This window comes from Sphaeramia orbicularis, chromosome 4, assembly GCF_902148855.1.
Source record: "Sphaeramia orbicularis chromosome 4, fSphaOr1.1, whole genome shotgun sequence".
In the NCBI taxonomy this organism is placed as follows: domain Eukaryota; kingdom Metazoa; phylum Chordata; class Actinopteri; order Kurtiformes; family Apogonidae; genus Sphaeramia; species Sphaeramia orbicularis.
The window spans coordinates 39,136,897-39,160,562 of record NC_043960.1 but is presented as its reverse complement, the minus strand read 5'-3'; the positions used below and the strand labels follow the sequence as shown (position 1 = coordinate 39,160,562).

The window sequence follows — 23,666 nt, the reverse complement described above, 5'->3', positions numbered from 1 at the left end:
TGGCCTTATGCCCCTCATTTATACATTCAGCCACACAAACTACTTAATCCCCAGGGAAGGTTACCGTCACAGGCACCCTGCCAGGCTAGAGAGGGGGGATATTATTAATGAACATAAGATCTGAGAGAGACAAACTCACTAGAAAGCCACAACATGTACAAAAACAGAAGGAGAAGCAGAAAAAATGTCCTGTTTTAAACTTAGTACTGAACACAGATATAACCTTTCATGAAACGCATCCTCTGGCATTTTATAAAGGGACTTTTTTAATCTTGCCGTCTTCCGTCGTATTATTCAAATGCTGAGAAAAAACAGGAGAATAAGGCCCTGCAGCCTCAAGCTTGGCTAATTTGCAGGATAAACGAAACAACTTGTTTTTCGAGTAAGCCATCGGTAAAAATGTTCAAGTTTGTGGTAGTTGTATATGAATGTTTAATCTGAAACATGTGCCTTTTGGCTGAGTTTCTCAGGCTCTTTGTCTTCAATCAGTGGGTGTGGGGTGTGAGGCGAGCGGATCGTTACTGCTGCTTCTCCCTGGTACAGGCTCATTCTAACGAGCTTTAAACACCTCACTGTCCTTGCCTGAATACCTTTTCGAATCTCACATGGATGCAGATATCCACAGAGGTGTACGTGCTCACATACAGGTATAAACCGAACAACAAAATATAAATGAAAGTAAATACATAGAACACATACACAAACATCCATGTCATCAAATACATCTTTAAAACTAGCAGAAATACATTATATTCTCATTGTATGCTACTGCTTCACAGTACTTCTAGCAATATACACTAGAGAACAGACACATGGAAAAGTTGAAGCCGTGCTTTCAAAAGGCTGAGCTACTGACTGAATTGCTTTCCAAAGTGTTTTTCATCTCTGCGACTATGCAAGGAAAATGCCGGCTGGTGTGCAGCCGGGTGCAGATGGCACGGCTGACCACCGTAGAGAAAAGAGAGAGAGTGAGAGGAGTGAGGACAGACAGACAGACACTTACCCCTGGCAGTGTTTTCTGTTCATGGAGGGCATTCTGGGCTTTGATGGCCGACTCCCGGGCGCAGTAGGTGAGGAATGCACAACCTAAAACACAGTACATATAAATCTGTTCAGAATTATATAGGGTGTCAAGTACAAATACTTATGTTTCATGCTTTAATTCTGAAGTCCTTTTGGATTATTTCTTTTAGCCCAATTCAAGAAAAGGTTTTGGACAAATTGCTATTTTCTTATTCAACCATTATGCGTTGCATAAATGTAAGTAGTAATATAGGTTTTATGCAAGCATTTATAAGTACAAGTGTCGAGTAAAAAGACTGTATTAGGTCCACTCACAGGTTAACAGATGTGTAATATTAGAAATGTAGACTTAGGCATTGATTTTGACTTACACTGACAAAACAACATTAAAACAATTAGACAAAATATTTGTACAAATGAAAATCCCACAAATTAGAATGGAGGATCATTTTATTCAAAGGCCTATAATCTGAAAAGATATTCATAGACTTTTGAAGGAGACCTCATGCTGCAACCATCCTTAACATGGGGATTCTATAAAACCTTAAAAAATATTCAGTATAATAATCTCAAAATTAATATTAATGAAAATAGCAAACAAGACATGAAATCTGACTGGATGTCTTATATTGAAGTAATGGACTAAATTAAAGGACCAGATTATTCTAAAGAGTCTCCCGAGTTGTTGAAAACATAAAAACTAGACAAACTAAGGCTACATACAAACAGTTCTATACAGTGGCAAAAGAAGAAAAAAGAGAAGAGAACTGTTTGGATGAAGTGCTAGGAGAGGAGAGGAGAGGAGAGGAGAGGAGAGGAGAGGAGAGGAGAGGAGAGGAGAGGAGAGGAGAGGAGAGGAGAGGAGAGGAGAGGAGAGGAGAGGAGAGGAGAGGAGAGGAGAGGAGAGGAGAGGAGAGGAGAGGAGAGGAGAGGCACTAGATGGAAAGAAACCAGATGGAGTATGGAGGCAATCATTTTCCCCCTGACTGTCTGAATAAATAGATTTGCTTGTGTTCTATTAATGAGGTTCATATGGGTTACCATGCATCATATTTCTGCCACTCTGAAGATGGTTTATTAGCAGCCACTGCATTTCGGATCTCATTTCAACAGCAAAATGTATTCAGTGGGTGGTGATGTATTAAAGTGTCTTTACATGGACAATATTCCAGTCCGTATTTCTTGTTGCATATGAGATTACTTTTACCCATCCATGCATTCGCTATCCTTTCTTGTCTTGTGCTTTTGCATACATGGAACAGCGCATTTTTGCACCTTTTATTGTCACTTCAATGACCCTTTCATTTTGGTTAGGCCTGGAACCTCTGAAAGAGTGCATCAAAAGCAGGGTTAAAATGCCATGTCAGTCATTGATCAGTTGATTGACTTGTAACCTTTTCTGCCCTGCTACTCTGAGCCAAATGTGTCCTATGTACTGTATGAGCCCGCATGGCAGCACACTTACGTAAAGCATGGTTTTGACAACTCCTACATATGTAAATGATATTCAGTTCTATTTGATTTCAGGAAGTGCCTCTCCTTCTGTTAGAGTAAAGTCAACGTACTTTTCAGCTTGTGAAAAATGGCCCCAGTGTGTCCAGTGTCATGACCTTTATGGTGGCTGACTGTAGCACCGGTGTCACAGTGGAATCCCCTCCCCTCCGATGTCCCCGCACCCTTAACCTAATGATTTCCAATGGCCACCAAGCAAATCACTCAATCACTAAAAGTGCTGTCTAATTCTGTTTCTCGCCTCTGCGTCAGCTTGTAGAGAAATACAAAGACTGAAAATGTCAGTGTTGTTTTGGGTTGCTTTGTTTGTTTGTTTCTCAAATGGCTGAGGGTAATAGGAGGGAATGGCTCCATTTTGGTGGTTGTTTTTCTCTCTTTTCCACTCTCTCTAGGCTTGTTGTTGTTGGTTTACTTGACAAATGCTTGGCCTATCTCTAAATAAGGAACAAGTATTTTGCATTACAATCACAAACACGATTTATTTGTTAATATGTAATGCATAGGGCATTGAGAATAAATTAATAACAGCCACAACTCTGGCAAACAAAAGCGAAACATGAACTCCATTTAAATGTGATTCTGTGGTCTTTAATGTATGGCTTAATAAGAATTTGCAGGCCACAGGCGAAAAAGCTTTAACAGCTCCATAATTGGAATCCAAACACGTACAAATTGCCAGTGTTGCATTGCATACCAAGTGTAAAAGTGTGAGGTTGGGGGGGGGGGGGGGGGAGAGACATGATGAAATTGTTTGAAACACAACAAAAAGCCACTGTAATCTGAGCCTGCTGACACAGCAACGGGGGAAGCCTTCCCATTGTGAGGAGATGATCCTCGGCATCATCTGATAGGAACCTAAAACAGCCTTATCTCTAACACCGATTGCAGCTCCAAAGAGAAGAAATTCTCCCTCTTCTTGTTCCCATTCCACTTCTCTCCTTTCCCTTTACCATCGCTGACTTCTTCTTGTTCCTATTTCTTAATGATATTTTTAAGCAGCGTGTGTGTGTGCGTGTGTGTGTGTGTGTGTGTGTGTGTGTGTGTGTGTGTGTGTGTGTGTGTGTGTGTGTGCGTGTGTACAGAGAAATTGGACCAAGTCTCTCCATCTCCACTGTGGAATTCTCATGTAATTAAAAACTACAGACAAGAAGAAGAGAGTGACTGAGGGAGAATGGGAACAAGAGTGTGAGCAGCAAAAGATATTGTATAGCTGTTGTGACAGTTTCCATTTCCATTGACTGTGGCTTTATGTTCATATCTAGCATGTGCCCAATGCAGCACCACAGGATGTTCTGCTAATTGTTTAGCATTAATAAAAAATAATGTACACATAAACACACACTCAAGCCTCACTCAGATCTTTCTTATGCTACAATGCATTTAAACACAGTTTGAGGATGTAACACTGCTTCACATTTTCATTTGAGCATTAACACTGTATGTGATATTTTACTCTGTTTTCATACAATAAGAGATTAAAGATTCTGTCAAACAGATAAAGTCCTGAAAAAAGAAATAATATGACCATCGTCCCAGTTTAATAACTATACACCAATATTTTTTTTATTTTACTCAGAAAAAGTACAAGACTATTTGCAAAAACACCAGTAAGACAGACCTGTTCCTGCCACAAAGAGAACAAATTATCTCAGATCACACTCACACTGATTCCCAAATTTGGCACACAGAGAACTAGTTTCCATCCCCAAAGTAATTACTTAAACCAATTCTTGGACTTTACTTAGATCTAGTATCAATCCAGCAAGTGGATACAAAGTCATGATAGAAGTGCCAGTAAACGGCCCATCAAGCAGGAGACATTACTAAACAAACATAACAAAAACAACCTGAATTGATTACTTAGTGTTACTCACCTACTAAGCAGTCACTCTAACAGTATACAAATTCATGCTAGCTTAAATTATACTGTTACTTTCAGTTTCCAATACTTGAACTGTAGAAAACACAGTAAAGAAGTGTAATGTTACTCACCTCCTGTCTTGTAAATGTCTGCTTCATAATGTGCAGACAGCGTTATATAACAGGACTTAACCTTTTTACTGCTCTATCTGCTTGGTTTTTTCAATTCCAACTCTGCTAAGGTTAGCTAGCTAACTTCAGTGTAGTCCATAGCTAGCTAACGTTAGCATCGCTCTTTAGCTAGTAGTACAACATTTCACAGAATGTTTTAAGTACTTTCTTGCTACAGTTCACCGGTAATTGGTTCCATGGACTTAACTTAATGTAGTCACCATTTAAGTACATGACAGTAGTTTCACCTAAAGTGGAGTACATTCATATTTCGTACTTGAGTTGTCAATTATTTCTCACTCCTGTTTATATTGTGACTAACTGTTATGGCCGGCGTCTGATTGGTGTTTCAAGTCACCTGTACACTTAATATTTTATTTTATTTTATTTTATTTTATTTTAGTTACAGTTAAATTTAACACGACACATTTTTTCAAACAAGCTAAATAATAATAATAATAATAATAATAATAATAATAATAACAATACAGTTGTCTCCAGTGGTGGGGTTTGTATTAGTTATTTAATTTTCATTTCATATATTTATTTATGCCACCAAACTTTTTTTTTCCCTCAGCAGGTGGTGTAGGTGATAATGGTCACTTCACAGGAACTTCAGCCATATTTATGTGTTTATGTATCTGTCCTGTCACATGACTAATCTACAGTGATAGTAAGGAGTGGTGGCTGCTACCTGTAAAAAAATGTTTTTTTTTTAAATTAAAAATTAAAGGGTTTTTTTGTTGTTTTTTTTTACATTGTATGTAGTGGAAAGTTGCCACAATTTAAAAATTTACAAGATCAAAACATTAATGTCAAATAGAGAGACAACAACAGAAAAAAAATTGGAAATGAGATTAATAGAAGTAACATAATCGCCACAGATTGTTGACTGAATATTGGAGGACATTTGATTTTAAGGCCATCTTTAGTTATTTCCATTGAGCTACAGTTCTGTAAAGTTTTTGAATTAAGACATGTACATCTACTTTGGTATTTTTGGGCAAATATTGATATACATGATTGCTATGATTATTAGCATATATCTGTATATTTCCACTATCAGTCTGTTTTCTCATATTAGACTGGACACCACAGAGTCTCATCACACTTCTGGAGATCAAAGATGCTAATTTAGTTTTGCTTAGTGGATTCTAATTAGATCCCTCCTGGGGTAAAAGAGTGAACATGCACAAACAAAACATGAGGTAAATTAATCGTCACATTCATACACTAACTTCAACAGATGTTTTCCCAACACAGTACAATGATGTCTTGGACACACTGTCAAAACTGTTAATCCATTACACTGTGTTTATAAGTGTAGTCCATATTTTATGTTCTGATAAAATATTCCAAATTTGCCAATTTAATTAAATATTCAATTTTAATCCCTTCTGTGGACTATTTTTTTTTAGCAGATGTTGCTAAAAGTCCTGAGCAGGCAACATGTGTGTTCTCTGGTAGAAGTACAACAATATTTAACTTTATTTGGGAAGTCTATTTACACAGCTTATGTCTAGTATAATAACTTTAATAACATTATTTTACAAGTAACTAACCCTACAGGTACTCAAACAGTGATGTCAGCTGCACAACCTCAACATCAGCATCAAAATACTTTCTGCTACATTGGCATTGGGCATTGTGCACTGCATAAGTGTCAAATACGAGTGCAATTCAGAAAAACTGGGCTGGTTTTCAACCACAGTCATTCTCTTTCCACTCCCCCTTTCATACCCTTTTTGCTCCCTTTTCTCCATCTCCCTGCCCCAAAGGACTCAAGCTACCCCAGTGTAATGGAAAAGTGTGAACTTGCTCTCAGTGTGGCATTTCCTTGGCCAGAAAGTGTGAAGGTAGCAGAAACCAAGCCAGTTCTGGCACCGGTCTTGCCTGCTCCCTCACACATCATTTGCACTCTGGAAAATGCTATCACTGAGGGTAAAGTACTTGCTTACTTCATTTACTGCCATGTGGGGCTCCAGGGGAACTGATAGCCTTTCTGAGGGGTCGGAAGCTGAAACACACATCATCAGCACTGATACAATGTGATTATGACCTGAATCATTGCCAGCCAGGGAGGCAGGAGGCTCAGTGGCACAGATTGACTGTGAGGGGGGTAATCAGTCTGGTCTCAGAGAAGCTTTTAACTCATATAATCACTCCCTCACCTTTGAAAAAAAAAAAAAAAAGATCCTTGATGTGTTCACACGCTCAAACAATCATGCCAACACTCCAGAGCAAGAGGGAGAGACTGAGGGAGGACAGAATGAGAGGTATAATAAAGAAGAAGAGCTGGAGCATGGAGTTGGCAGAGACTTTCCAAAATGCTCTCACTCAATGTTCTGACAACAATATTTTTTCTGCCCATGCTTAATGGGCTTGTAATGAGCGCTGTAATATAAGCAGTAGCCTAGCGTAACCTGTAAACCTTAATTAAGTCAGACAGCCACCTTAAAGAGAGCCAGCGACTGTGCTCAGTCACCATCTCCTAATCCTGAAGCGGAGTATACTCTTCCATCATTTTTTCGTCAGTCAACCCATCCCTTCATCTCCGCTGCATCCAGCTTCAAATCCTCCTCTAATTCTCCTTTCACTACTCCTCCCATCATCCCCTCACCTTGAGCAGCGGCTGTGGGAGGGGTGGGGTGGATGTTGCAGAGCGCTGGGGAGCATCGATGTCCATCATGAGGACAAGAAATAGTCCCTTGGACCCTCCCTGCTATCCTCTTTGACCCCTGAGTAGGAGACCTCAGCCATTGATTTGTTGCTACTCGTTCACATAGACTCCACTAGCCTCCGAGCAGCAGTCAAACAGATCCATAGGCGACACATCCCAAAGGACAGCCTGTGTGAGTTATTTACAGAAGCTGCATGTACGTTATGATCTGTAGTGCAATGCCTAATGAGTGTGACAAATGCAGTAAATTCTTTCTGAAAGGTTCTTTGTATGGTTCGGAATCAATACAGTGGCAAAGGAGCCATCATAACAAAAGGGAGATATATTTTGACATGTTCACACTCACAATCTATGGTACAGCTCTGGGGTTAAATAGTTCTCACTGGGTACAAGTGGTACTTCATATATTATCCAGCTGTAGAGTATCTCAGTAGGTGACTTATAGACTTTATACTATAGGTGGATCAGCATTAGGAAGGATGAAAACAGAAATACAGTTCCAACTGGTTCCTGATAAAGTTCTTTACATTATGCCATTTGGCAGTAGCTGCACTTTTGGGACATGATAAATTGCACACAGCTGCACATCCCCACGGTGGCCAGAACCTTTTCAATATGTGACTTTGGATACAGAGCTTTGGAACCTTCCACCACATTGTAGTATTAAAAGTAAAGCCTTAAAGTTGGCTTTTGTGGACTATCTGGGTACATCCCTTTTTCTGCTCTTAAAGCCAGGATCTAATCTATACAGTATATACAAGCGGCCTGCATCCCAGATGAGCAGGCTAATTGACAGTGTTAATGGATGGAGTTTCACAGAGCTGTAAATAATGTGTAGGTTCACACTTACTACTTTGTGCTGTAAAACAGGAGTTTACCTGCCAAGCCCTCGTCTCTCTAGCTTGTCCCTCCCCCCTAGCCAAGTGTGCTCTGGCCAGGGGATTTACACAGAAATCAATAAAAGTTTTCTCTGAGCCCCTCCCCAGTCAAAGTCAGAAAACTGCACCTCCGTTTCTACATGTGCTGTAACAACCTTTTGGAAAAAAAAAAAAAAAAAAAAGCAAGACTTGGCAAATGGAAACAGTACAATCTCTGTCAAATGGCTTATACAGACTGGCTGCAGACTGACGCAATTGCAACAACAAAAAAAACACCCCAACATGTTACTACTGTATATTTCTATAAACCTAAATTCATTTTAATCTCAGTGTAACTTGCAATTGAAGGATCCAGTCCATGTTTACATGTGCGTCAATAGGCAGAGGGAGGTAGGGTTCAGGCTTTGGTTAGGTTTAAGAAAAGGTTATAGACTTGTTAGCTCACCAGCCGACAGGCTGTAAGCTATTGTCGTCACGCGGCGTCCGTCGGTGTCATCTGTCGTCCGTTACAAAAACTTCAATCATCTTCTTCTCCGAAACTACAATTCCGATTGACTTCAAACTTGGTATACAGCTTCTTTATGATGATGTCAACAAAAGTTCATGAAATTATTTGGATCCGGATCTGATTCTGGATTTGGTGCGACTTTGACAAATTTCCCCATTATAAGAGATAGGAAGTGGATCGATGCAATAACTCAGTAAATATAAATGATATCAAGTTGAAATTTCCACAGTCCAGCCCTGATGGGGAGATGACCAAAACATAATGGCCACATGCTGATCAGGATCTTCTTCTGGATCCGGGAATTTATGGAAAATTTAACATGGGCTCTTACGGGGAAAAATTTTCAATCGTCTTTTTCTCCCAAACTACAGTTCTGATTGACTTCAAACTTGGTATACAGCTTCTGTATGATGATGTCAACACAAGGTATTGAAATTATTTCGATCCGGGTCTGATTCTGGATTTGGTGCGACTTTGACAAATTTTCCCATTATAAGAGATAGGAAGTGGATTGATCCAATAAATCAGTATCAATGATATTAAGTTGGAATTTGAATTTTTTACAGATCTGATTGGAATATGACCAAAGCATGGGCTATTTCTGTAATATAATAAATACACATAACTGGGTGATAATAAATGGCATCTGGATACATTTCCCAAAGCTTTTAATTTGGCCAGTAAGCTACAGGGCCATTGGTCCTATTTTTTTTAATATTACTACTGACATTATGAGTCTTTTTAACACATCTCTAAATACTTTTCATGATGTTTTAATGAAAGTGGTTTGTTTTTTTGGTAAGAAAACATTGCGGTTTAGTTAAATACAACCAAATACAGTGAGTCATATTTTCTCACATCTTTGTGATTGACTCCTAGTGTCTTTACCTAAAAATAACAGAGTGCTGTCACTGCATAAACATCTCTTCCAAAAATAATTTAATATAAATAAAAACTGGAGGTCCGCAGATACCAGATTTAAAATGGAACAAGGAAATGTTGATTAATGTATCCTATTTTAATTTCCTATTAATTTTCTGATAGCATCCGTGCCCCTCTCCAAAAAGGCATAATATGGAAAAAAATATCTGAAATGATCTATTTTTAAAGTCAAAGTAATAAATATCTAAGTAAATACATCTGAAACACTCAATTACTGGAAAAATCTCGAAAAGATTTAGCTTTTATTTTTCCTTACAGTCAGTATTTCCAGTCCAATATTAGCTATCAGACACTATTGGTAACAATTTCTGTCAAAACTGATTATTAATTATTTAGGCAAACCAGTTCTTTCCTCTATCTCTAATATAAACATGATTTCTATAAAAAAAAAAAATAATTAAAAAAAAGACTGAAAAGCGCTATAACCCAACATAGAACTAGAACCCCAAAAACCCCAACATTATACAATATATAAAGTCAAACATGTTATTTTGGCAATCAGATTATATTAATGTTATCACGCATTTTGTTTCCAGTGATGTCAAGTCTTCATTCAGTGGGGTGGAAAGGTACATTTTATGTGAAATTTGTAACAATATGTGTCCTCTTTTTAAAGGTGAAAGGCATTTAAACCTTTGAGACCGACCATTGATCATAGCAAAGCCACAATCATAGATGACTGGCAGCTGCAAACTGACTGGCTACTAAGAGACGGATCAGGTTCTCAGACACTTTGATTTTACAAATTGAAAGATACCTTTAAAGATAATGCTTCAAAGGCCCAGAGGTTGGCTGGATGGAGAGATTGAAAGATGAATGAGGAAGAAAGACATGAGTGAGAGGAAAACTACCTACCTAAAACACATACGCACACAGACACAGACACACACACACATTCTTCTTCATTATACTGCTATACACAGGCCACCTTGAGTGGAAACACTAATTGCACATGCCTTTATAAACAAACGTATAATGAGTATTCTACTTCATATATTTGTTCCTTCTATTCAATGTGCGCACTGAATAGAGCTTAACAAGCTGTATTCCAAATGCATATTTTCAATTATGCCTTGCATGCCAAAAACTTGGTGTCCTTGTCCCAGCTTTCATTATTTATTTATTTATTTATCTCATGTCACCACTGAGCTGGAGAAAAGTAATAATTAACACTAATGGTCTGACTAACAAGCAGACACCAGGGTGTTAATTGCAATGACGTATATTTCCTGGTAACCACATTCAGCCTAGAGGATTCTAGAAATACTTCTTTTTGCAAATGATCACGATAGATAGATAGATAGATAGATAGATAGATAGATAGATAGATAGATAGATAGATAGATAGATAGATAGATAGATAGATAGATAGATAGATAGATAGATAGATAGATAGATAGATAGATAGATAGATCCTCTCTCTATATATACTGATATGCGAACCCATCCTCCATTAATTACTTTCAGTAGTCTTTTTTAATTAAGCCAGATCTTTCTTGAACAGTGAACCACAGAACAAGTGCCATGTTGGAGCTCACATAAAGTCCTCACTTACTCTGCTCATTCAACCAAATGAACATTTGATCATCAAATAAGAAACACAAATTCTATCTTTCATCCATGTCTTCTGCACTATTTGGCATATCATCCCCTTGTATCATGCTGAAAATGTGGATGTGATAGATCTAAACTTAAAAAAAAAAAATGCCCCCGACCAGTTTGTGTCACTGGCAATAAAGCACAGAGACTCTTAGCTACAGCATCGCTTCCTTCAGTGGGAAAGACGGATGGAAGGAGCGAAGGAGAGACGGCTGCGTGATGGAGGGGATGGGATGTAAGAGGAGAGGAGGGGAAGGAAAACGACACTGGAAATAAGAGGGACATGGCCGTACGTTTGCCCACAGATGCTCCCTCTGCCTCTCCCTCATTCTCTCCCTCCTTTTGAGCACAGTATGGGAGCAGTCTTTTGGGGGAGGCTGGCAGGCAATCAGTGATGTCATGCCAGCAGTGCAGAGATGGCAGCTTAACCTATTTTCAGAAATACCACAGAAATTCTATTTATAACCATGCTGAGCAGCATGTATCTTCACACATCCCTCACAGACCTGAGCATTCAGATATTTTCCGATCTAGAATGTGTTTTCATGCCAAGCTGCCAATTGCGAAATTTCTTTTAGTTTTATTTATTTATTTAGTTACTTTATACCAGTGTCATAATTGCTATTTGCGGAGTTAATGTACATTATTATGTACGCTTCCAAAATGTACTTCTATAGGTTTTGTATTTTCATAATAATATAAACCTCACAATGGAAAATGACCTTTTCGACTAGTGGCCATGCTATTGGAAATCTAATATTGCAATAAACCTTAGTACTACAGTCAAGACAGAAGCACTGCAGACATACATGTGATACTTTTATGGCACCAACTGAATAGATTAGATGTTGTTGAGCCTTATGAAAGGTGAAAATATGTCAGTAGCTACCAATTTTTCATAAAATTTGGACAGAGCTTTTCATCATTCTTACTATGATATTATGTTGACACACAAAAAGTTATTTTACATAATGTTTTTATGTTGTAAAACTGCTTTAAGTTGAAACAGACAACTGAATCTGAATTAATTTGGGATGTACAGGTTTATACACATTATGGAAATGCAAATGAGAAAATTAAAACTAAAGATTTGTAGTTTTTGTTCAAATAGAAGCATTGCTAGGAGTATCAACAATTTTGAATGATACCCAGCCCTACTGCAAAGAGATCTGATTGTGTTTACAGCCTTCAGGTGATTGTTTTATTCAGCCCAGCCTGTGCTCCTGCTCCTGCTCCTGTTCCTGCTCCTGTTCCTGCTCCTGCTCCTGCTCCTGTTCCTGCTCCTGCTACTGCTCCTGCTCCTGCTACTGCTCCTGCTCCTGTTCCTTCTCCTGCTCCTGCTCCTGCTCCTCCTCCGTTCCCGTCCACCTTACCCACACTACAGTACCCAAACTGATCTAACCTGTCACAGAGATCCTGCGTGTCCCGAGCTGAGCCATCACTCCTCTACTCGCCCCCTGCCTCGGGATAAAAGTAACCATTTGTTTCGGCATCTCTGACAAACGCTTCATCTTTTCCCCTCCACTTATCCATCTGTTCATACATCCATTGTTCTGTGCCCATGTGTCTGTCTGTCATTTGCCTTGTGGGTCCTGCTGCATACATGTGCCATCCTCCCCATCCCATTCCTCTCTGTCACACTGGGCCGCCTGACAGAGAGGGATCGAGTGACAGTGCTAAGTCACATCCACACTGCTCTGTGTTTGCGTGCACTCTCCGGCAGATACATGTACAACATTTATGTATTGTTCATTCACACCAGCATCAAGGGCTCAACCATTTGGCAATCAGAGAGATGTGACAGCTTGACTAATCTGTGATTGTTTTTTGGCCAAAACATGGGGGTTAGCAAGCCCTCCAAGGGCACACTACTATAAGGCAAGACAAATAACTTATTATTTTCCAAGCTTGTACAAGGCTTTATCGCATGAGTTATCCTGAACCATTCCAAAATGGAGAGGGATTATCACAAAACATTGCATTAAAATCTCCTCTCTCCCCTCTCCCTTGTTATTTCATTTTCCTTCTAAAATGAATCTGTGCCCAGCCAGGCTCAAACACAACATTAAAGAGCTCATGCTATTCTAACAGAAACCACCAACCCCCCTCCTCTGTCGCTCCTTTTTTCCCTCTGTTCCCTCTGTGCCCCCCACCCCCTCCCTACCCCATAAGAGTACATTCTGCTCTGTAGGCAATGGCACTCTCTGCTAAGCTACCCATACAAAATAGATAGGCTTCTATCCCTCTATTTAGACTAAAGAAATAGCTGTGACCTTTGTGCATCAAGTTGAAGGCGGTACGCTTACGCAGACTCCACGTTTTCAAGAGAAATGTGACCTACCACTCACCAAAAATAATTCAACCCAACATCCTTCCTTCAGATTTTGAAAACACTGTTTAGAGAAAAGCCTCCTCACAACTTCCCTCTCTTACTGTATCCATTTATAGGACACTTGTAATCAAAAACAAGTATTGGTTGGTGATCAGTCCCATATTTGGGAATATATTTGTTAGCATTTTTTTTTTGTTTTACTGTAGTGTCTTTATACTCATAGGCCAACCAATAACAAACATAAAAAACAACTCAGGTTCATGTAGCCTGTGTAAGGAACTATACGTGACTTCATGATGAAGTTTACCTGTGTTTTCTCTCTCTCTCTTTTTTTTTTTTTTTTTTTTTTTACAGTGCATCTCCTGGTGCCTGTCCCTGCTCCAGTACTCATTAATAAAGGCTAAACATATTCCAGAAAGGTCATGAAATAGCAGCTCTTCCAACATACTGAAAGCATCATATTCTGCAAACTATAATGAATGTTGCAAAGGAGCAGAGAATCAATCCATCTGAAAGGCCCTCTCAGGCAGGGGTCAAGGGAAGACGCAGACACCAATAGAAACCAGGTGAGTCTGGCATGCGGACAAGAAACCTCCAGCACAACATGGTCTTGTCGGCATCCAAGACTGGCAATCTCCTTGGAAAACCAACAGAAAAGAGGAAAGGAGAAGGAGGCAGTTTCCTCATCCTGAAGTCAAGGCCCATAGCGCCTGTCAGTACCAGTTGAGCTGCTGCATCTTTTATGAGGAAAGCCCTGTTGCTTATTACAATATTTACAGATGTTTAAAGATTGTAAAGTGAGTGTTGTTACTGGATTTGCTTGGCTTGGTGGCCTTTGCTCACTAGCCCTGACAGAAGATTGTATTCACGTTTTGTGAACTCAAATAAAACTGCAAAGCAAAAAAACAAACAAAAACAAAAAAAAAAACAGAGTATTTTTCCCCCAATGACTCAGTATTCACTCAACTTGGATAGAAGTCATGTTCATACTGTGGTCATTCTGACCAAACACCTCTGTCAACAGATTTCATTCCACTAATGTCGGTTTGTTAAACCAGTAATTACACAGTATTGTGTAATGTACCATCCATGTCACTTCTACAGCTCTGTTTATAGTCTGTAGTGAGTCTATCCCATCTGTTTCCTCAGGGGGGACGCTGTCCTACAGCACCGCTGTGATCTTTGACACTTTCCATAAGGCATATACATTCTGGTGATGCACGCACACTTACTTATTATTAAAATGACTACAGTCTGTTATCAGTTCCATGTTAGAAAAATGTGGTTCCAAATATTCCTGTCTCCATCTATACTGGGAGGACAGCCTGCAGTGGAATGCTATCAATCAGACCAGCTTATATGGAGGAAAAAAAATGTAAATAAATATTTAATTTGAATATTCTGTCATTTAATGTGCTTCTGCTTGGCTGAGGTCTGTAGCAATATCTCTGGCCCATTTATGAATGCATTAATAACAAAATGATACCTGACACTAACTTATATAGATACCGGTCTGCACTGTCAGACTGGAACAGCTAACAGGGACATGTCTGTCTGTCCACTGTGCTGTACTACATCCGCAAAAAGAGAGAGAGGGAAAAAAAAAAACTTGTCTTCACTTTTTGTCTGTTTCATTTGTAAGGAAGATTTCACAAACAGAGAACTTACATTGAGAGTTTAAAAATATCAAAATCCAGATGATAAGAAGAAGATTTGTGTAATCCATACTGAGAGGTACAGCGTTGTTTATCATGTGAGTGCTCAGAAAAACACAAGGAAACTGGTTATTGATTCAAACACTGGTTCTGCATATATGCCTGTGTATAAGATGATATTATATATGCAGTCTGTGTCTAATCAGTTTATAAATAGAAGCTAATTAGCGTCATAGGGAGAAGTTTTCACAGACAGCGATAAATTCAACATCAGGAAATCCTCTACCTATTAATACCAATTGGGCGACAATAATTGGCAGGCCATCGACAGCGTGGGCAGAATTAATCATTTGAAGAGGCAGACTAGACTGAATTTTTAATTGGCAGAGGCAGCCACTGTTTAGGGAGGCAACCAGCTGATCACCCAAGAGACTGCTGCTTCAGACAATGCACATTTGCTAATCCTCTTGAGTCAAGTTATTATGGCCATGCATTATTATCACGCTTTACAAACTAATTCCATGTTTTCCCTCATGGATTACCAAGGGGAAAAAACAGTTGCGTAAGAAAGAGCAAATAATAAACACACACAAACACAATGTGCATGAAATGGAAAAACTGACAGAATAACTACAAATGTGTGTGTGTGTGTGTGTGTGTGTGTGTGTGTGTGTGTGTGTGTGTGTGTGTGTGTGTGTGTGTGTGTGTGTGTGTTTATCCTTTTGTCCATCTAAGTCTTTGTCGGTCTAAATGTGTTTCTTTGAGGGTGATGGTTCACTGTTTCCATCCAGATACACATTCATAATCCTTTCTGCTTACTAATAACATCACTTACTATTAAACATTCTCATCTGAGATCAGTGACATATTAGAGTTTGATTATGTATTGTTCATTGTGTGGCCAGGATTCATTACATTCTAAGCCATTAATTGGACTGAAATATGCTCATCTTAAATTCATTAGTGTTTCAAGGTAATTAGTAAGGGCACAAATTCACTTTGGGCTCAATATTTAAAACTGGATTTTAAACATATTTACTTAGAATGGAGTTGAGTTAGTAATTGCATATTAACAAGCTGAGATATACAGCATTTGAACACGTCTTTTTTTTTTTTTTTTTTTTTTTTTTTTTTTATAATTTCTCCCCGACATAAAAGGTTCATGGAAAGCCCGATCTGATACATGATGGATTTGAAAGAACACATTTCTTCTGAATTTACTTTTTTTTTTTTTTTTTTTTTTAAATGAGGTTTGAATTGTCCCAAATTTACATAAAATATTTTTTCATCACTGTTTCATCTCTGAATAGTGATTTCCACTTACTACCACTTGTAAATTATTTTCCTATTCATGTCCTGTATTTCACTTAAATTATATACAAGTGGATTAAAGCTCTATTCTCTTTCCATGGGAGTACATCTAAGAACCTCAACTGTCTTTTTCCTGACACAGTGATCAGCTAACAATCACTCAAGAACTCCTAAACAGCCTGCTGCAATCATTATGCAACACAGGGCAATGACATTATAGTATATGTATGCACACACATGCACACTCCGACACGTACGGATGATTGCTTTCCTCTCTACATTCTGACAATATCAGCTGTTACTTGTGTTTTCCATTTAAAAGTGTAGTCATATACACTATACATCTTTCTTTTTATTTCAATTTATCATATACTGAAACTTCTTATATTTGTCTGTTGCAGTGATTTTCTTTCCTTTTTTTGTGACTAAACACATTGCAATCAATTCCAAGATGTCAGATCGTGTTAAAGGATATCTAAATATCAAATAAATTAAAAAAAAAAAAAAATTAAAAAGCTCTTGGTTGCAGCTTTTATGGGCAACCTTTGTAATAGTGACAATTTCCATGTTTCCAATCGCCATAGAACACATGGTATTGTTTGCTGTGTTTGAAACTGGCATTTACAGTACGACTGCAAATTGTCTTTTCTAAATGTCACCGCCATGAATGTCTTATCTCCTATACGGATATCTCCCCACATATCAACACTTTTTTTTTTCAACAGGAGAGGGAAGTGATTTTGACAGATTATTATATATATTATAAGTAACATGCAGTAGGCTCTACAATAGTATTTTGAAAAAACTATTGTGTTTTGTTCACCTGTGGGACAGTTTTAGGGAGGACAGAGACTGAAATATGAAATAATATTCAAAGCATTAATTGTTAGTGATTCTTACTTATATGTCATGAAAACTATTTGATGATGATGGTATATTTGTGTTTAATAATGGTGAATACAGTTATAGGATAAGTCATTGTAGTTAAGTCTTAGGGCAGATGTATGTGGGAAATATAGTTTGTGCAAGTTTGAGATGATGATGATGATGATGATGATGATGATGATGACGTGATTGATAATGTATTGTTAAATAAATCCCCAGCCAGGCAGAGCACTACACTGTATAAGGATGATAACCAACTTCATTATGGAAGGTGGAAGTTGTCAGTGTGTGTGTGTATGTGTGTGTGTGTGTATAAGTGAGCTGCGTGGATTTCCACCCTCTGCCTTCCATTTCAGCAGAAGCATCGCAGCATCCCCCCTTTTGCCAACTCTCCGTGGCGACGTCCGTCATCTTGTGACAGTTCTTGCGCCCTTTGAGACACTGTAGTATTGAACTGATTTCTCCTTCTCTGGGTTTTGCACCCAGTCCCGCTCCATTCGCACATGGGGAGATGTTAAAGAAAACATATGGATGAATAAATGATGCCGCCCCTCCGCAAAAGATGGGACTGGCAAGGGAAGGCTCTTTAAAAATGCATCCTTTCCAAGCGCCTCTGCCCCACTTAGGAGCGTGTTAAGGAAATAGAGTTCAGAGGCAACAAAATAACAAAACATGGACAATATTTCTCCTCCCATCATCCGTGATCCTTAATGCATTCGGAATATTTTGGAGGTGTCACATTTTCGAGGCCAAAATTAGAGCGAAATATGAACACAAAGGCTTTTTTTTTTAAATAATATAACAAAAATCAAAATAAAGAACAAATCATAATTGGGACATGGATAATAATAATAATAATAATAATAATAATGTGGATTTCTAAGTACGGATGCATATTAATATTATTGGATTGTTTGGAATATAAAGTGATACATATCCGTGCGTAACTATTAAATAATTTAAAAAAAAAAAAAAAAAAAAAGCACAAATAGGATGTGGAAAAATACGCAAATAATCAACTCTATGGGCCAAAATGGCTCTATGAGGGGCGACACGTTACCTTTGTGCATGCCGGTGTATCGGTCCTTGAGAACTGTCAGTTCGTGGATTTTCCCAAACTGTTCAAACAGGGGTTTCAGGTCTTTTTCTTCCAAGTTCCGCGGTATCTGCCCGATAAACAGCTTAATGGCATCTTGGTCTTTCATGTTGCCGTTCTCCGGATGAATGGAAATGGGTTCTGACCCGTTCATGGGTTTCGGAAATGTGATCTGAGGGTACTGGTGCTGATGTGGGATTAGTAGTAGTGGTGGTTGGGTCGGTGGTGCCCCCGGTCCGGTGAAAACCAGGCTGGAGTGAGCGGGCTGGGGCTGCTGTGGATGGTGCTGCCTTCTTGTTTCAGTCTGAGTGAATCTGGCCATTCTGAGCTGGGAGCAGAGTGGATAATAATGACAACACACACACACACTGTGAGAGAGCAAGCACTCAGCTGGAAACCAGGCTGACTTTCTATCCGACACACACACACACACACACACACACACACACACACACACACACACACACACACACACACGCACACACACGCACACGCACGCACACACAGTACAAAGCAGAGGGGGGGCGATGGTGGAGGAATAAGCGCACACCGGCGATATTACACACTCTGCAGCGACATCTAGTGTCACATGGTGAATACTGACACTCAGGAACTACAGCTGGTGAAAAAGGCTGAGATGTGCAGGCTCTGATCATTCTTTAAGCAACTATTGCAATGTAAAAACAAAAACAACTCTTATTTATTTCCAGTGTTGTACAGACTTCTGTTACTCAGTTCTGGTTACAGCCATACTGATAAATGTGGGTGAATATTCAGACTGTTACCTTTTAAAATCAGAATACTTTGTTAAGCCCACAGGGAAATGACTGTCACAGTTGAAACATAATTGAAGTAGCAGGAAAGAAATTATCAATACAACAAAATAGAAAAACAATAGATACATCTTATTTACATATTTTACTTGCTTAGTGTACAGTCATCCTTTCAATAACTACTGCAATGTAAAAAAAAACAAACAAACAAAAAAAAAAACCTCTTATTTATTTCCAGTGTTGTTCAGACTTCTGTTACTCAGTACTAGTTACAGCGATACTGATAAATGTGGGTGAATATTCAGACTATTACCTTTTAAAATCAGAATACTTTGTTGAGCCCACAGGGAAATGACTGTGTCACAGTTGAAACATGATAAAAAAAAAAAAGTAGCAGGAAGGAAATGATCAATACAACAAAATAGAAAAACAATAGATATAGCCTATATACATATTTACATATTTTCCTTGCTTAGTGTACAGTCATCCTTTCACCAACTACTGCAATGTAACAAAAAAAAAAAAAAAAACTCTTATTTATTTCCAGTGTTGTACAGACTTCTGTTACTCAGTTCTGGTTACAGCCATACTGATAAATGTGGGTGAATATTCAGACTATTACCTTTTAAAATCAGATTACTTTGTTGAGCCCACAGGGAAATGACTGTGTCACAGTTGAAACATGATAAAAAAGTAGCAGGAAAGAAATTATCAATACAACAAAATAGAAAAACAATAGATATAGCTTATTTACATATTTTCCTTGCTTAGTGTACAGTCATCCTTTCAACAACTACTGCAATGTAACAAAAAAACAAACAAACAAACAAAAAAAAAAACTCTTATTTATTTCCAGTGTTGTTCAGACTTCTGTTACTCAGTACTAGTTACAGCGAAACTGATAAATGTGGGTGAATATTCAGACTATTACCTTTTAATATCAGAATACTTTGTTAAGCCCACAGGGAAATGACTGTGTCACAGTTGAAACATGATAAACAAAAAAAAGTAGCAGGAAAGAAATTATCAATACAACAAAATAGAAAAACAATAGATATAGCTTATTTACATATTTACATATTTTCCTTGGTTAGTGTACAGTCATCCTTTCACCAACTACTGCAATGTAACAAAAAAAACAAAACAACCACTCTTATTATTTCCAGTGTTGTACAGACTTCTGTTACTCAGTACTGGTTACAGCCATACTGATAATGTGGGTGAATATTCAGACTGTTACCTTTTATATCAGAAATACTTTATTAAACCCACAGGGAAATGATTGTGTGTTACAGCTGAAATATAATTTTAAAAAGTAGCAAGAAAGAAATTATCAATACAACAAAAAAGAAAAATAGAAAAACAATAGATATAGCCTATATACATTTTTTACATATTTTCCTTGCTTAGTGTACAGTATATTTCCCTTATTGTGTTTTAGTTTGGTTTCAGTTGTTTTAACTGTACATTTATTTCCTTTATTTCATTTTAGTTTACTTTAACTGTTTACATTAATGTCATATGAAGGGAACTCAAAGTAAGAATTTCACTGCCCAGTAGTGCTGTATAGATAGACAGACAGACAGACAGACAGACAGACAGATAGATATTTTATTTTGAATATGAATGTAAAAAAAGAAGAAAAATAAGTAAACGAACAAAACATTTAGACATAAGACATAATAATACATATTTGAAAAGGAGTGAGAAGAAGCATAACTTATAAACTCCCATCCCTTGTCCTTAAATAATTAATAACAGTAATAAGCTTCCTAGTCTAAACGTATCTATACTCTAATGCTTGATGCCTATTTTGTTTCTGGCTTCATATTTTTGGTTTCATATTTTTATAAACAAACATAATGTAATTTACATAAACACATAAACTATACATACATATGAAAATAACTTCTTGAATCATGAATATAAAGCTTTAAATATGCATAGATAGATAGATAGACAGACAGACAGACAGACAGACAGACAGACAGACAGACAGACAGACAGACAGACAGACAGACAGACAGACAGACAGATAGATAGATAGATAGATAGATAGATAGATAGATAGATAGATAGATAGATAGATAGATAGATAGATAGATAGATAGATAGATAGATAGATAGATAGATAGATAGATAGAATAGAATGCCCTTTATTGTCATTATATGGAATGTACAATGAGATTGGAGAGCTTCTTCTTTTTCAGTGTAAACAGGTGATTAGATATAAAATATAAAGTGCAATATATGTACAGATAAAGTCCTACAAGGCAGTGCAGTTAGTTTTCTATATAATATGAGGATAAAAGGATAGAATTGAGAATATATACACCAAATATACATATTAAAACATTCTATTAAGACACAATTGAAACAACAATTTGTACAAAATATGTACCAGACGATACATTATCAATATAATAATTAAAGAAATATACATTAATAATGTGTCAGAATATTGATCTCTTATTAAAAACAGGCTTAAACTATGTCTGTTCTCTAAATGGTTTCAAGAAAATCTCTGAATTTAATTTTGTAAGTGTTTGTTTGTTTGTTTTTTAATGGGTAAAATTTTAAGAGGTTAAACACCAACAATAACTGTAAAATGTACAAGGCTATAGAACCACATTTGAACAGTTCAGCTTCTCCATAAAGGGCAGTCATAACTGGAGCACAATACCAAATGAAATAAAACTGATATCAGATGTCAAAGCATTCACAGCAAATGTTCAGAACCAGCTGAAAACAAAACAAAAACGTACCCACTTCTAAAATGTGTAATGTTTGGTGAAGTCGAACTGTTTTCCTTTTTGTCTTTGAGTGTATGAATGTGTATGTGTGGTTGATAAGAATAGGCTCTTATATTATGTGTTACTATACTGTTGTTTATACTGGTTTTAGATTATTGGTGTTTATTTTGTAAGTGTATTTCTTTGTGGAAAAGCCCAAACAGGGATGGGAGTTGAAAACTAGCTTAATGCTATACAGTATACTCTTTCTGCAGAACTTTACATGTTCTATATGTCCACAATGTTTCACTGCATCGTCCCTGATAAGTCTATGAATAAATCAAAAATAAATAAATTATCTGAAGGTTCCCTAAAGATGAAAATGATTCTATTAATTAACTCTGGAATCTTTACAACGTTGTTCATTAATAAGCTGAGATAAATAAATAAATAAATAAAATGAATACAATGAAATATCACCCAGCCTTTCATTGAGTAAATACTGACAAAAAGTAAAACCTTTGAAATAATGTATTCTCCAAACTTATCCCCCCTGTGGTTCCACTTACAATCCATGCAACTCAATTCACAACAGGAAGGAAAGAGCACATTTGACTGTTTCTTTCATTTTCTGCCTTTTCATGATATTGTAAAGCTTAAAAAATGTCATCTTGAAAAGGTAAAGGAAGAGACAGACATTTGAAGAATCCCAACTTCGGTATGCAAGAAACCATGTAGATGTTTTTTATTATGAGACCATATTGATGCATTTAGGCAGAGTAAACAAGGCAATCTCATTATGATTTCTTCTTTTTTTTTCACACGCAAAACAATACACACATTTAAATAACTAAATGTAAATGACACCAAATAAAATGCATTTAGCTTCTTTTTTCTGTTCAGCTTCGTATTTCGAATTCTTCTGAAAACTTTGAAATGCAAATTTATTTGGTGAGCCAGTGTTTGGGACTGAAGGGTATAGTTAATGAACTTGAACATATATGACTTGTTTAATTAGATTATGACAAAAGCATTTAAATATGCCACACTCATACTGTTAAAATGCACAAATTAACAACATATTAATGCTGAAAAATCAAATGATATTAACTGAACATGTTGTGCAGTAAAGGTGCATTTGTGTACAGATCAGCAGACACTACTATGGAAAAGTCCCAGACCAATTTCACTGTCTACAATTTTTTTTTTTTTTTTTTTTTTTTTTAGAAATGATCTGCTTCAGAGATTAAATGTGCTAAATGGTACGTATTTTAATCAGATTAATTGGAAAACTAATGACATAAGTGCTGGTTTGCTGATATTTTCAAGGTAAATAATCAAGTGTTATTATATATATTTATTGGTTTATGTACATTTATATAATAGATTTATAAATCTTCCATTAGATAGAACCTGTAAAGTGAATATATTGTCACGTGCAGACAGTCGCTCCGAGACAAATATTCCTTTTGAGTAAAACCCATTCGCTCATTTATTCTCAAATTTCACATTTTGACTCAATCTTTGACTCTTATCTTGGAAACTTCAGTCAACCAGCATTTATGACTTGATTTTTCTTCATCAGTGACTCACACGAGGTAAAATATCACTACTTTTATTCTGGAAGCATTTTACTTGTAGACCAGTGTAATAGGTTTTGATGGTTTAGTAATGTTCTAATGACCACACATATGCATTTCTCAGTCTCT

At 37.2% G+C, this 23,666-nt stretch overlaps 1 protein-coding gene across 8 annotated transcripts in view; it reads right to left on the bottom strand.

Moving 5' to 3' along the window:
• The window catches only part of celf5a (cugbp, Elav-like family member 5a), a 225,994-nt gene extending 207,146 nt beyond the window's left edge, over positions 1-18,848 (bottom strand). For all 8 annotated transcript variants that reach the window (XM_030132527.1, XM_030132530.1, XM_030132528.1 and 5 more), the window contains exons 1-2: positions 18,417-18,848; positions 1,004-1,086 (exon numbers count right to left, since the gene is read on the bottom strand). In XM_030132527.1, coding sequence (XP_029988387.1) covers positions 1,004-1,086; positions 18,417-18,774 — 441 coding nt within the window. In that variant the 5' untranslated portion in view covers positions 18,775-18,848. The remainder of the gene's footprint in view (positions 1-1,003; positions 1,087-18,416) is intronic.
• Positions 18,849-23,666: the final 4,818 nt, after the last annotated feature.